The following is a 12,535-nucleotide window of genomic DNA, read 5'->3' on the forward strand; positions in this document are numbered from 1 at the left end:
CCTTCTCCACCTCCAGCCATGCATTGCCCAGCCCCCTACCCTCGACCATGTGTCACTCCTGGTACCATGCACCTTCACACGCCCATCCCCTCTAGTCGCTGACCACAAGGACTCGACCCACATCGCAGGCCCCTACTTGTGGTGACACGTAAAAGGGCCATCGCCACCCCTCCATTGTGTACCAGTGTGCAATTTATCTTGCATCAAAATAAAAATTTAAAATATTTTATTAACATATTTTTTATATAATATAATATATAATATTTTTATTAGCCAATAAAATTATGTTTTTGTTAATCTTTATCTAACATAATTTTTTTATTTAAATTCAAAATATGGATATCAAAAAATTTTATTAAAGTATTAGTGAATTAAGTTCCATAACAAAATATGAATCAAAATGATTGAAAAAATAATTTATAATTTTAAATATTAAATATTTTTATTTTTTAAAAATTTATATTGATCCTATTTGCGTATACAATCATTAAATGTAAAGTAATTAGTACTTAACAATGGTACAACAATGAGGTGCTTAACTATTATAAGACATCAAGTATCGTCCTTATTTAAAACTTCATTTTTGGTTTTAAAAATTTATTTAAAATTATTAACAAGACAGTAATAAATTTTTTAAACTATTGATAATAAAATGATAAAATAATAGTGACCAAATTATCTTGACCGCTCAAAACTTTTTATCCGATTAAGATGAATTTAAACTTTCATATTTAGCTACTCCAAGCCTCCCACCAAGTTGAGAATCCTGCAAATGAGAAAAATAAATAAATAAAATAAAGAAAAAATAGAGAAAAATATGCAAAAAATCAATGAAAACAAAGAAAAAATGAAAAAAAATGAAAAGGTAAGATCTTTTCCCGTATTAATTTAAAATCCATTTTAGTACAAATTGAATGCTATAAAAATAGTAATAAATTTTTGAAATATAATAAAAAATTAATAACTAAAAAAAGATAATGAAATTCACAATCTTACTTGGTCAGTGTGATCAATAACTTCATTATATTGTATCGAACCTCGATTTCATATATTGATTTAAGCAATTCTAATTTGTTCATAATTTCTTCCAAATTTTTTTCTGACAAAATTTCAACAATGTCCACTTATGAAATTATAATTAAGAGACAACTAATAGAAAATAAATCTTAAATATATTTTAAAATATTTATAGGGCTGTGAAATAAAATTACTAAAATATCTTAAAAAATTTTAAAATTTGATATATTTTTTTCTTAAACCTACCTAACATCATATACATCATGTCTCCTTAGAATAATATTTTATTTTGATCTAAAAATCTATTTAAATAGAGTTAAAAAATTAAATATAATAAGAGGAAAAGAATCATCTAAATGATCAAATACTCTATTGTTAAATGATATGAGCAAACATAACTAAATCAACAAAATTACATAAGAATATGATAAAAAATTACTAAATTAATTTACTCCAATAATAAATGATGTAATATAATAAATTTTAATAAAATAAATAAGACTACACTGTTTGATCTAATAGAATTTAACGGCTGTCCATCATGTCTATGAAAATAAAAAAAATCTCAAACAAAAATTAATTCTAATATTATTTTTATCAATCTGTATTAAACATGTCTTAAATCTTACTTATCAAGAGATTTATAATTAAATACCAATAACATGGAGTAAATAATAAAATAAGTACAGCTATAAAATATAAAATGATAATTACAATAACAATCTATATAAAATAAGATGATACCACAAGTTAAATTTAAAAAATATTCTAACAAAGATAATAATAATAAGATAATAAAATTAATCATTATACTATAAAGTATAAAAAGATAATTATAATAACAATCAATATAAAATAAGACAACACTGTTTGATCTGATCCGATGGATCAATTCAGATCTCAAAATATATTATTTTAAAAAAAATAAATTTATATGTTATTATTTTTAAAATTTAAAAATAATATGTGATTATTTTTAAATAATAATAAATTAGTATTTTGAAAAAACAATACAGTTATTATTTCACCCAAAAACATGAAAAAAAACACTCGATTTACTTACTCTAACAATAAATAATATAATAAAATAAATTTTAGTAAAATAAAAGTTAAAATATTTATATTTTTTTTAATTATTGATAAACTAATGTGGGAGGTAAATATATCGAATGTCTTCTTAAAGATATCTACTCAATAGATGGATCCAAAACTACAAAATCATCCAAAAAAAATAGTTATAACTAACTTTTTTTCCAACAAAAAGAATATATCTATACCATAAATATTATTTTCATTGTTGAAAAGTCAATTGAAATAGTAAAAAAATTTATTATTTTAAAATTAAATTTATACTAATAAATTTTTCTATCATCATTTAATTACCTTCAAGCTATTTAAACTGAAAATTAAATTAACACCAAGATAATAATAAATTTTTTAATTACTAAATAATAGTAAAAACTAATCTATAAAAATAATAAATTTTGTTAAATTTTATTGAGAGGGAGAGAAAAAGCTATCGTGTCTGCTCCAAGCCTCCTATCCGATTGAGATGGATCTACATTTTTCTATTTGGCTATTTCGAGCCTCCCATTCGATTGAGACTTTTACAAATGAAAAAAGTAAAAAAAATTAAAAAATATAGAGAAATCAGCAAAAATAAAGAAAAGATAGAAAAATTAAAAGAAAAGATATTTTTCTGCATAGATTTAAAATTTATTTTTTTCACGAACTAAAAACTATAAAAATAATAATATATTTTTGAAATATAATAAAAAAATAATAATGAGATTCACAATCTTATCTGCTAAGTGTAATCGATAACTTCGTTATGTTATATCAAACCTCAAGTTTATATATTAAATCTCAAGTTCGTTATGCTGCATTGAACTCCTCTTTCAGAATCTAGAAGCTGTCAGATTCATACCGACATCATTTCATTAAGCTAATAAGGGAATACAAAGTATAATAGATGATCAAACAAACTAGCAAAAAAGAAAAAGATATGCAACCCACCTTTCGTGGATCAATTCTTTAAGTTTCTTCTCAAGTAAATTGATGAAATAACAAAAAAATAATAATTAAAAAAAAGAAAAGAACAATCAGTAAGAAATAATATCACTAACCATACCTTACTTTGAGCGAGAGAGTTTGTAGCCAGAGCAAGATCAGATAATTTTTTTTTATTTTTCATCAGTATCATGTAGATTTTAGCATCATATAAAAAATCTAATTCAATTTCTCATCAACTATATAGAAGGATTGCTACTTTATTAACAACAACTTTCCGCTCCTTATTTTATAACATCATTTGAGGGGAGGATTGGTCAGAGGGTCCGAACATAGTTGCTGATGCGATGCAGTAGCCTTATTGTCCCAAAAAAAATTTCAAAGTATGATTGCTGCTATGATGCAGCAGCCTTCCAATGTCCATGAACTTGAACAGAGATTGCTGCTAGAATTTAGCGACCGTCCATCATGTCCATAAAAATAAAAAAATTTCAAACAAAAATTAATACTAATATTATTCTTATCAGTCTATATTAAACGTATCTTAAATCTTGCTTACCAAGAGATTTATAATTAAATAGCAACAACATGGAATAAATAATAAAATAAGTGTAGCTATAAAATGTAAAAAGATGATTACAATAATAATCAATATAAAATAAGATGATATTATAAGTTAATTTTAGAAAATATCCTAACAAAGATACTAATAATAAAATAATAAAATTATTCATTATACTATAAAATATAAGAAGATAATTATAATAACAATCAATATAAAATAAGAAAATACTATTTGATTTGATCTGATGTATCGATTCAGATCTCAAAACATATTATTTTTTACAAAATAATAAAAATATTATTTTTAAAAAATAAATTATTATGTTATTATTTTTAAAATTAAAAAAAATAATATGTTATTATTTTTAAATAATAATAAAATAGTATTTTTAAAAAAAATATTATTATTATTATTATTATTTTTATAATATTTTATTTTTTAAAAAATATTATTTTTAAAAAATATTATTTTCATCTCTTATCCCTCCCTCATTTTTTTTAAAATATTATTTTTTGAATTTTTTAAAATACTACTTTATTATTGTTGGTGCAAAAATCCGCTTGCGCCGGAGAAGCTGGAGTCGAGGAAGTCGCGGTCGCCGCCGGGACCTGCAAAGGAAGTCTAAACCGGAGGTGGGGTTGCTCCGGCAAGACCCTCCGACGCTCAAGTCAGTTCTCTGCCTCAACAAGAATGGAGTGCTCGAACGGAGAATTTAGCAGAGTTTTTAGGTAGAAAACTAGAGCTTAGAGAATAACGTATCTGGGGTCCCCCTTATATAGGCGGTGGGCTCAACAGACTGATAGTGACGTTCATAACCGTCCTGTAGTGGGCTGCCCACCGTCAGGAGGAATTTGCTGCGAGGAGTAGTGGAGTAGACCCGTGGCCCTCACTGCAGTGCGCCACGTGGAGTCTGCTGCAGGGAGTGGAGCGGCGTCCGTTGTCGCGACTTGTCAGTGGATGGAAGGATCGCACAGTATCCGTTACAGGAGGTGGAGCAGGATCGTGAGCATCATAGCGGCCTGCCCGGGAATAATGGAGCCGCGCGGGGTCCGCCTCAGGAAGTGGAGCAGGATCAAGGTGGTTGCTGGGTTGCGCCAGAAAGTACAGGTTTGTCGGCTGAAGTTCGGCAGTGGTCGGAACTGGTGACGGAGCCTGGCTCCCGTAGGAGTCCTGACGGAGTCCTTCTTGAGGCCGGGGTCGTGGACGGAGCTCGGCTCCCGTAGGAGTCCTGGCGGAGTCCTTCTTGAGGCCGGGGTCGTGGACGGAGCTCGGCTCCCGTAGGAGTCCTGGCGGAGTCCTTCTTGAGGTCGGGGTCGTGGACGGAGCTCGGCTCCCGTAGGAGTCCTGGCGGAGCTTACCGGTAGTCGAAGCTGGCGATGGAGCCCGGCTCCCGTAGGAGTCCGGGCGGAGTTGTCCTGCAATCAAAGTTAGGTGCGGAGTCCGGCTCCCGTAGGAGTCCGGACGAAGCTTATCGGTAGTTGGAGTCAGGTGCGGAGTCCGGCTCTCGTAGGAGTCCGGACGAAGCTTATCGGTAGTTGGAGTCAGGTGCGGAGTCTGGCTCCCGTAGGAGTCCGGACGAAGCTTACCGGTAGTCGAAGCTGACGATGGAGCCCGGCTCCCGTAGGAGTCCGGGCAGAGTTGTTCCGTAGTCGACGTTGGCGACGGGGCCCGGCTCTTGTAGGAGTCCGGGCGAAGTTGTTCTGTAGTCGATGTTGGCGACGGAGCCCGGCTCCCGTAGGAGTCCGGGCAGAGTTGTCCTGCAATCAAAGTCAGGTGCGGAGTCCGGCTCCCGTAGGAGTCCGGACGAAGCTTACCGGTAGTTGGAGTCAGGTGCGGAGTCCGGCTCCAATAGGAGTCCGGACGAAGCTTATCGGTAGTCGAAGCTGACGACGGAGCCCGGCTCCCGTAGGAGTCCGGGCATAGTCGTTCCGTAGTCGACGCTGGCGACGGAGCCCGGCTCCCGTAGGAGTCCGGGCGGAGTTGTTCTGTAGTCGACGCTGGCGACGGGGCCCGGCTCCCGTAGGAGTCCGGGCGGAGTTGTTCTATAGTCGACGCTGGCGACGGGGCCCGGCTCCCGTAGGAGTCCGGGCGGAGCCCTCCTGGGGTCAATTCTGCTGAGGACTTCGGCTGTGGATATTTTATACCCAATAATTATTATTTAAAAAAAAATATTTTAAATTATTATTAATAATAAAGTAATAATATTATTTTAAATATTTTTTCAAAAATTTTATTTTTGTCTCAGATCCCTCCCCTACTTTTATTTTTTATAATATTATTTTTTTAATTTTTTAAAATATTATTATATTATTATTTAAAAATAATATTTTAAATTATTATTAATAATAAAATAATAATAATTATTTTTTTCTCCCTTTTTCAAATACTTTTTTTTTTCTTTCTTCCCTTTCCCCCTTCCCTTTCCTTCCTCCCACCGACTCCCCCCAACCCCCCAACATGTGAGGCCCAGGTCGCTGCCGTCCGTGTCGCCCCCATCATGGCCCCGCCCCACTATCATCCGCGCCACACCCGCCATCCGCATCGCATCTGACTCTGCGTGACCACTAAACGCCCTCCCCTCCCCTCCTCCGGCTCTGATGCCACCAACCCCCCTCCCCTTCCTTCTCCTCTCCCGACTTCGACACCATCAAGCCCCCTCGCCTCCCCTCTCCGACCCCGAGCGCCTCCCACACCTCCCTCACCCCCACCAATCTCCTTCAGGTGCTTTCCTTTTCATAGATCTTCTTTTGTTTTTTTATTTTTTTTGCTTCATCCTCTTTCTGAACCCTTCAGTTTTTTTTTTTTGCCTTTTCTTTGTTTCCACTGATTTTTCCTATGTTTTTCTTCTTACTTCCTCCATTGTTTTTTTCATTCTTTAGTATCTAAGAAACCCCGATCTCCCTCAGCTGCCGTCTCCTTCCCATAGATCTCTAAAAAACCCCATAACTGGAACCTAAGAAACTCCGATCTCCCTTAGGTGTTGTCCTTTCCATAGGTCTCTGAAAAAAAAGGCCTCCAAAAGGGTTGGAAGCAAAAAAAAAAAGAAAAAAAAAGAAAAAAATGGAGATCTAGGGGAAGGAAAGCACCTACGGGAGATTTGGAGGGGGATCCGATACCGGTGAAGATCGGAAGAAAAAACCCCCTAACTGGAACCTAAGAAACTCCGATCTCCCTCAGGTGCTGTCCTTTCCACAGATCTCCGAAAAAAGGCCTCTGGAAGGGTTCGAAGCAAAAAAAAAAAAAGAAAAAAAGGGGGGGGGGGGCAATGCGGAAAGGAAAGCACTTGAGGGAGATGAGGGTAAGGCCGACATCGGTGACGATGGACATGAAGGCAACGGCAAGATATCGGTGGGAGGTGGCGGCGAGGAGAGCAGGGCATTGATGGGGAGGGGAGGGGGGTTGGGGAGGACAGCGACAACAGGGACCTATAGAGAGGGAAAAAAAGCCTTCGAGAAGGTTCAGAGAAAATTCACAGTGCGCTGAGCAAAAAAAAAAAAAATATAGGGAGAAGGCTCGAGAAAAGAGAGCCCAGGACCCCTCCTGGATTTACGACATGTGGCTGGCTAGAAATTTGATGTGCATCGTGCTGGAAGAGCCCAGAGCTCTCCTTTCATATATTGTATAGATGTCTGTTGTTTTACTATCGTTGCCTTATACCATGCCATTTCACCCCGCATCTCTGGTTCTGACATCCACCGATCACCACCAGGTCAATGGAGCATGACCAATTGAAACAAAAAAATAATAAAATATCTTTTATATTTAGAAAAGAAGAAAAAATAGGAAGGTTGATAAAATAACCTGCTTGTAACATGTTAACAATAAAATACTTAAAAATATCCGAACTTATTGTTATAAAATATTATAAAAATAATATACCGCAATAATTGTTGATTACTATTATTCATCTCACCGAAAAAGATAAGAGATTTTGTAGTTATAGATGGGCAATGGGTCGGGCCGCCCATGACACGGCCTAGCCCGGCACGAGACGAGCCGTGCCAGGCACGGCTTATCAGCTATAGTACCGTGCCGTACCTGGCACGTCCCATAAGAGGGGGGCTGGCTGGGCTGGGGATTTTCTAACTCGCGGTTCAGATCCGGTACGGTCCATAAGGGCTTGAGCTGGCACGATCCGTGGGCCAAGCACGGCACGGCATGAACCGCGTGCCAGCCTGGCCCCCTTAAAACGGACCGTGCCATGGCATGACCCATTTGAGGTGCAGGTGTGGGGTGCGAGGATGCTGGGAGAGGACAGAGGAGGTTCCAGAGGCCGATCGTTTGTGCCGCACCTGTCACGACCCCACTATCATTCATGTCGCACCCACCATTCATCTCCGGCTCTATGCGACCACCATGCTCTCTCCCCACCCCTTGGGCTTCAGCATCCATTCGTGCCAAAACCACCTCCCTCAGACCCCCTCCATCCTTTCCTCCTCCTCTCTTCACGAGGCACCCATCACGACTATTCATACCGTATCTGTCTCATCACCGTCCATACTGCACCCATCATCTACCTCGACTCCGTGCAACCATCACCCTCCCTCCCCTCCTCTCGAGCCCTAGCATTCGTCTGCACCAAAACCACCCCGCTCTCCCTCTCCTCCGAAATTCTCTCCGTTCTTCTCGAGTGACTGCACTCGCACCTCACACCCGACACAACTTGTTTGTAAATTTTTTTTAAAATAAAAAAAATTTACATACTAATAAACTGTGCCAAACACGACCCGCCACCCGTCGAGTCTAGGCCGTATCGGGCTGGAGTGCCCTTCACTGTCTGCAGTCAACCCATCAAAAACCAGACAAGATTAAAGGTCTCCCAAAGCAACAAATCTCATGAAGCATGCATGTGCTCATCATGTTGTCGCGGACGCTGTCCTATCGCGATTCACCACGATGAGTAATCCTGGAAGGTATGGACAATCTGTGGGGTCGAGCAACGCTTCTTGGCCCGGGATTTCCTTCCTGTTGAATTCCCAGCTCTACCCTGCGATTTCAATTTTTTTGTTTTTTTGTTTCCTCCAATCGCGAATATATTATTCTTACTCGCTCGGTCGTTCCCAGAAATTCACCTCCCTTCCATGGCCGCCTTCCTTCTTCTCTCTCCGTCCCTATTCCAGCCTTCTTAATGGCCGTGAGTACTTGTCGCAGACTCGTGCGTGCCCTCCAAGTCTTCTTCTCTATCTCCCCTCGAGGAGGGATCCATCAAAATCCCAACTTTCTCTTCCTTGGCCCGTTTTTTCTCTAGGATTTCATCGTTCTCAGATTTCTTCTCCGAAAAATCCAATCTCTTCGACCGAACTGAGGTCTCTCTGGTTCTGGTGAGCAAATTTCTCTTTTCAACGTGGATTGTACCCAAAATCCAAATTTTTACTTTCTTGCTGCCTTTTCTTGAATTTTACTGCTTCCAATTCCCTCTGAAATAGGAATTCCGCTGCCCAATTCAGCTATGGACGACTTGGATCTCGACTTCCAGTTCCCAGGCCCTGATGTCGGGGACCATATGCCCCGTAACTGCTCGATAAATGGCTTCTTCGACGAGAGCGTCAAGGACATGCCCCGCCACTCGTGCACCCACACCCACACCTGCAATCCTCCGGGTCCCGACCTCTCGCACAGCCACACCTGCTTCCATGCCCACACCAAGATCCTCTCGGCTCCTGCCATGGAAACTTTCGAGTCTGCCGAGAAGAGCTTACCAAAGAAGAGACCGATCGGCAACCGAGAGGCTGTCCGGAAGTATCGCGAGAAAAAGAAGGCTCACACAGCCTCGCTGGCGGATGAGCTTCTCCAATTGAGGGCTCTCAATCAGCAGCTGATGAAGAGGCTGCAGAGGCAAGTAGCTCTGGAGGCAGAGGTGGCAAGGCTTAGGTGCTTGCTTGTCGATATAAGGGGAAGGATAGAAGGAGAGATTGGAGCCTTCCCTTATAACAGGGCAGCGAAAATGGGTGGGGATGTGGTTTCTAATGCAACCCAGGGGAACTTTCTCGGAGCTCACATCATTAATTCGTGCGATGTGCTCTGTGATGACCAGATCAACTGCATGCAATTGCTGATGCAAGGCAAAGACGGGGATGAAGATGGAGATGGTGCATTGAATGGCGAGAAATTTGATGCTTGTGAGATTGGCAATATTCGGTGCATGGGGAGTTCTGAGGTCATCTTGGCTTGTGGCGGTGGAAATGTGATGGCTGCTGGGTGTTCGTCTAAGGCCGAGAAAACTAAAGGTCTGTTCTGATTTACAGGTAATGTTGTGTTTAGCCGTTAGGCATAAGTAAAGCTTATACTGCGTACCAAATATAACTCCTATGGTAAACGAAAAATTAGAGATGCAGTGGAGTCCCCCCCTGTGTAAAAAGATCACCAGCTGCCAGCCACCATCCATGTACAGTCAAGCAAGTGAAACTTCCATCACTCAAGATTGTAAAGAATTTGAATGTAAAGGCAACTAAAAGGTTGGTTGGTTAAATAAATTTTTAGAGGATTCCATTCTGGAAACCAAGTGGTTGATTAATTAGCAAATTCCAGTACCTGTGGAGAACCACTTCTTTCTTGATGACAATACTTCTTGTGGGGAGTCAGCCCCACCCTCTCCTTCTCCTCCAGCTCCCTCCTCTTCCCACCGCATCTTGACCAAATTTTTCATCAATAAAAATCTGAATTACATATTGGTGTCAAATAAATAAATCTAAACCATAATTACATGCTGTATAGATAAATTATATGAAAACAAAGTTGAGTTGCTGTGTAAATTTATTATAAATTAAACATTGTTGTTTGATATATTATATGCTGGTTTATATTGTTTTAAAAGGTTCGTGTGGGGGGGGAACTTGAGCTACCATCATAACAGCCAATAAGACTTGCTTTGCTGCATGAAGTAACTCTCCTCGGTGCAAGTGCTGGGAGAGAAGTAAAATGTCTTGAACCAGAAAGGTGGCAGTCTCTTTTCAGGAGAGGTTTTGCACTGCTCTGCGTCTTGCCTCATGAGCTGTTGCCCGGACTTTGTAGGACCAACCGTTTGGATGATATATGTTGATGGCTCCTATCATACCAAGGCTGCCGGGAGAAAACATAGATCACATCATAGTATTCACAATTAAATTGGTGCTATTCTTAGATGCATTCACTTCTAGCACTACAGCAAACAGAAATCGACTATGTTTTGAAACAAAATTGCAGAGTTTGGATGATACATATCGATGACTCACCATGGCTGCTGGGAGAAAGAGCATACAATAACATGAAGTTATTCATAATTATATTGGTGCTATTCTTGGACATCTTCTTTTCTAGCAATGCAAACAAACAGAAATTGACAATGATCTGAAACAAAATGGAATCCTACCACTCAAATCCCTAATCAGCGAGTATCCAAGAACGAGACACAAACAGTGAGCCAATCAAAACGCTAATCCTAGGAAACACAACCAGAAAGAGAAGATTAAAGGAGTAAGGCACAAGGAAAGGCGCTCGTAGAGGACGTCAGCGCCAATGTCAACGGACACGGTGTCCCAAGCCTTGAGCTCGGCTTCGCCGGCGGGGGAGTTCTTGGCGTGCTTGCTGCAGTACCCAAGGACCTTGGCGAGCGCCCTGCCGTCCACGATCATATGGGCTACGTCTCCGACTGGATGGCCACCGTCTCCTCCACCTCGACGGGCTGCCCCGTCCATTCTCTTCAAGCTAATTCCTTCTTCGCAGTAGCCACGGACGCCATGATTGACGGATCGATCGACTCCTGGAGAACCTAGTAGAAACCCCACAGATGTCTCGCTCCTCGCCCGCGAGATGCCGTGGTGGGATCCTTTTGGCGCCATTTATATTTTATACTGAGATGATGGCATATTCGCGTTGTTACGTGGTTGTCCATTTGGACGATGCCCATTGTTTTCGTCTATGGGTGTTTGATATCTCGACTGGGGCTGAGAGGAACGAAAATTTAGAATGACATGGGATTATTTTAGATCTATGTTGATGATTAAAATCAATATATCAAAATCTCGGCTAATGTGATAAACATATCTCAAGATTTTTGTTGACCTAAATCAGGTGAGAATAGGATTTTCTATATATCTATCATATTGGCAAAAGATTTTCATATATAGTGACATAAGTGAAAATTAGAAGCCCAAGTAACTCATGGATGGATACATGGTCTAGAGATTGTGTTGCATCCAACTTGTTAAATACAATCATTTATCCACCAAGCAGAGGAAGCCTGTGGGACAACTTAAAGATCCGATATATCGAGAGTGATGTTGGCTGCGAAGATCCATGCAAGCATATATTTGATCTCGCATCAGTTATGTATTAGATAGATATTGAATATTTATATATAATTAAGATATTCAAATATTGGATATTTATATAGGATTAAGATATTGAAATAATTTTATCCGATTAGTTTTAGTTTTTTCAGATGAAATTTTGGGTTGTTATAATAATTAACCTATCTACTATTGCATTTTTTACCGGCATCATATGCTTGGAAGTACTGGAAAGAAGACATTAAGTAAACGGCGGTAATAAAGACTTTATGGAGTTTATCATTCAATTATCAATGCCATTTATCTATTCCCTGCCACACTCCGGCCAGCTTTGCTAGTATAACAAATTCTAATCTCATCTCTCTAATTACAAACAATTCATCCGCAGCTTGATCTATTTTCAAGAAAATGTGCTGGTACTAGCTGATGCAGTGGGTGGACTCCTTGTATTTTCAGTACAAGGTTATCCTATTGATCATTTCTAAGTCGTAAGATAAAAAAGTAGTAAATAGCCATGCAATAAAGTTAGAGACTAGGTGGTTGTGAACTCACATTCAAACAAAATTAGAAATAAATGACTGCAAGTCCAGAGTGCCCAACTCTGACAAAATTGTGAGTATAGAAATATATGTTCGCAGTTCCATAGAAGCACAAGGTAGAAAAAAATTAACCATCC

The 12,535-nt window shown here is 39.1% G+C and overlaps 1 protein-coding gene and 1 pseudogene across 2 annotated transcripts; one reads left to right on the forward strand and one right to left on the reverse strand.

The window, feature by feature from the left end:
• The first annotated feature begins 8,442 nt into the window (after window positions 1-8,442).
• LOC105044037 (basic leucine zipper 23) lies at window positions 8,443-10,090 on the forward strand. Of its 2 annotated transcripts, none has more exons than XM_010921813.4 (2): window positions 8,443-8,913; window positions 9,040-10,090. In XM_010921813.4, exon 2 carries the CDS (start codon window positions 9,042-9,044, stop codon window positions 9,828-9,830), a length of 789 nt encoding a protein of 262 aa, XP_010920115.1. In that variant the 5' UTR covers window positions 8,443-8,913; window positions 9,040-9,041; the 3' UTR covers window positions 9,831-10,090. The 2 variants fall into 2 exon arrangements, with proteins under 2 accessions (XP_010920115.1, XP_010920114.1); XM_010921812.4 differs by having other exon boundaries at window positions 8,446-8,913; window positions 9,019-10,090.
• LOC140857243 (uncharacterized) lies at window positions 9,867-11,409 on the reverse strand (annotated as a pseudogene).
• Window positions 11,410-12,535: the final 1,126 nt, after the last annotated feature.

Source organism: Elaeis guineensis, chromosome 4 (genome assembly GCF_000442705.2).
Source record: "Elaeis guineensis isolate ETL-2024a chromosome 4, EG11, whole genome shotgun sequence".
NCBI classification, from domain to species: domain Eukaryota; kingdom Viridiplantae; phylum Streptophyta; class Magnoliopsida; order Arecales; family Arecaceae; genus Elaeis; species Elaeis guineensis.

Bases quoted from the DNA above. Each gene is read 5' to 3' on its own strand.
- LOC105044037 (XM_010921813.4), top strand. From the start codon at position 9,042: ATGGACGACTTGGATCTCGACTTCCAGTTCCCAGGCCCTGATGTCGGG.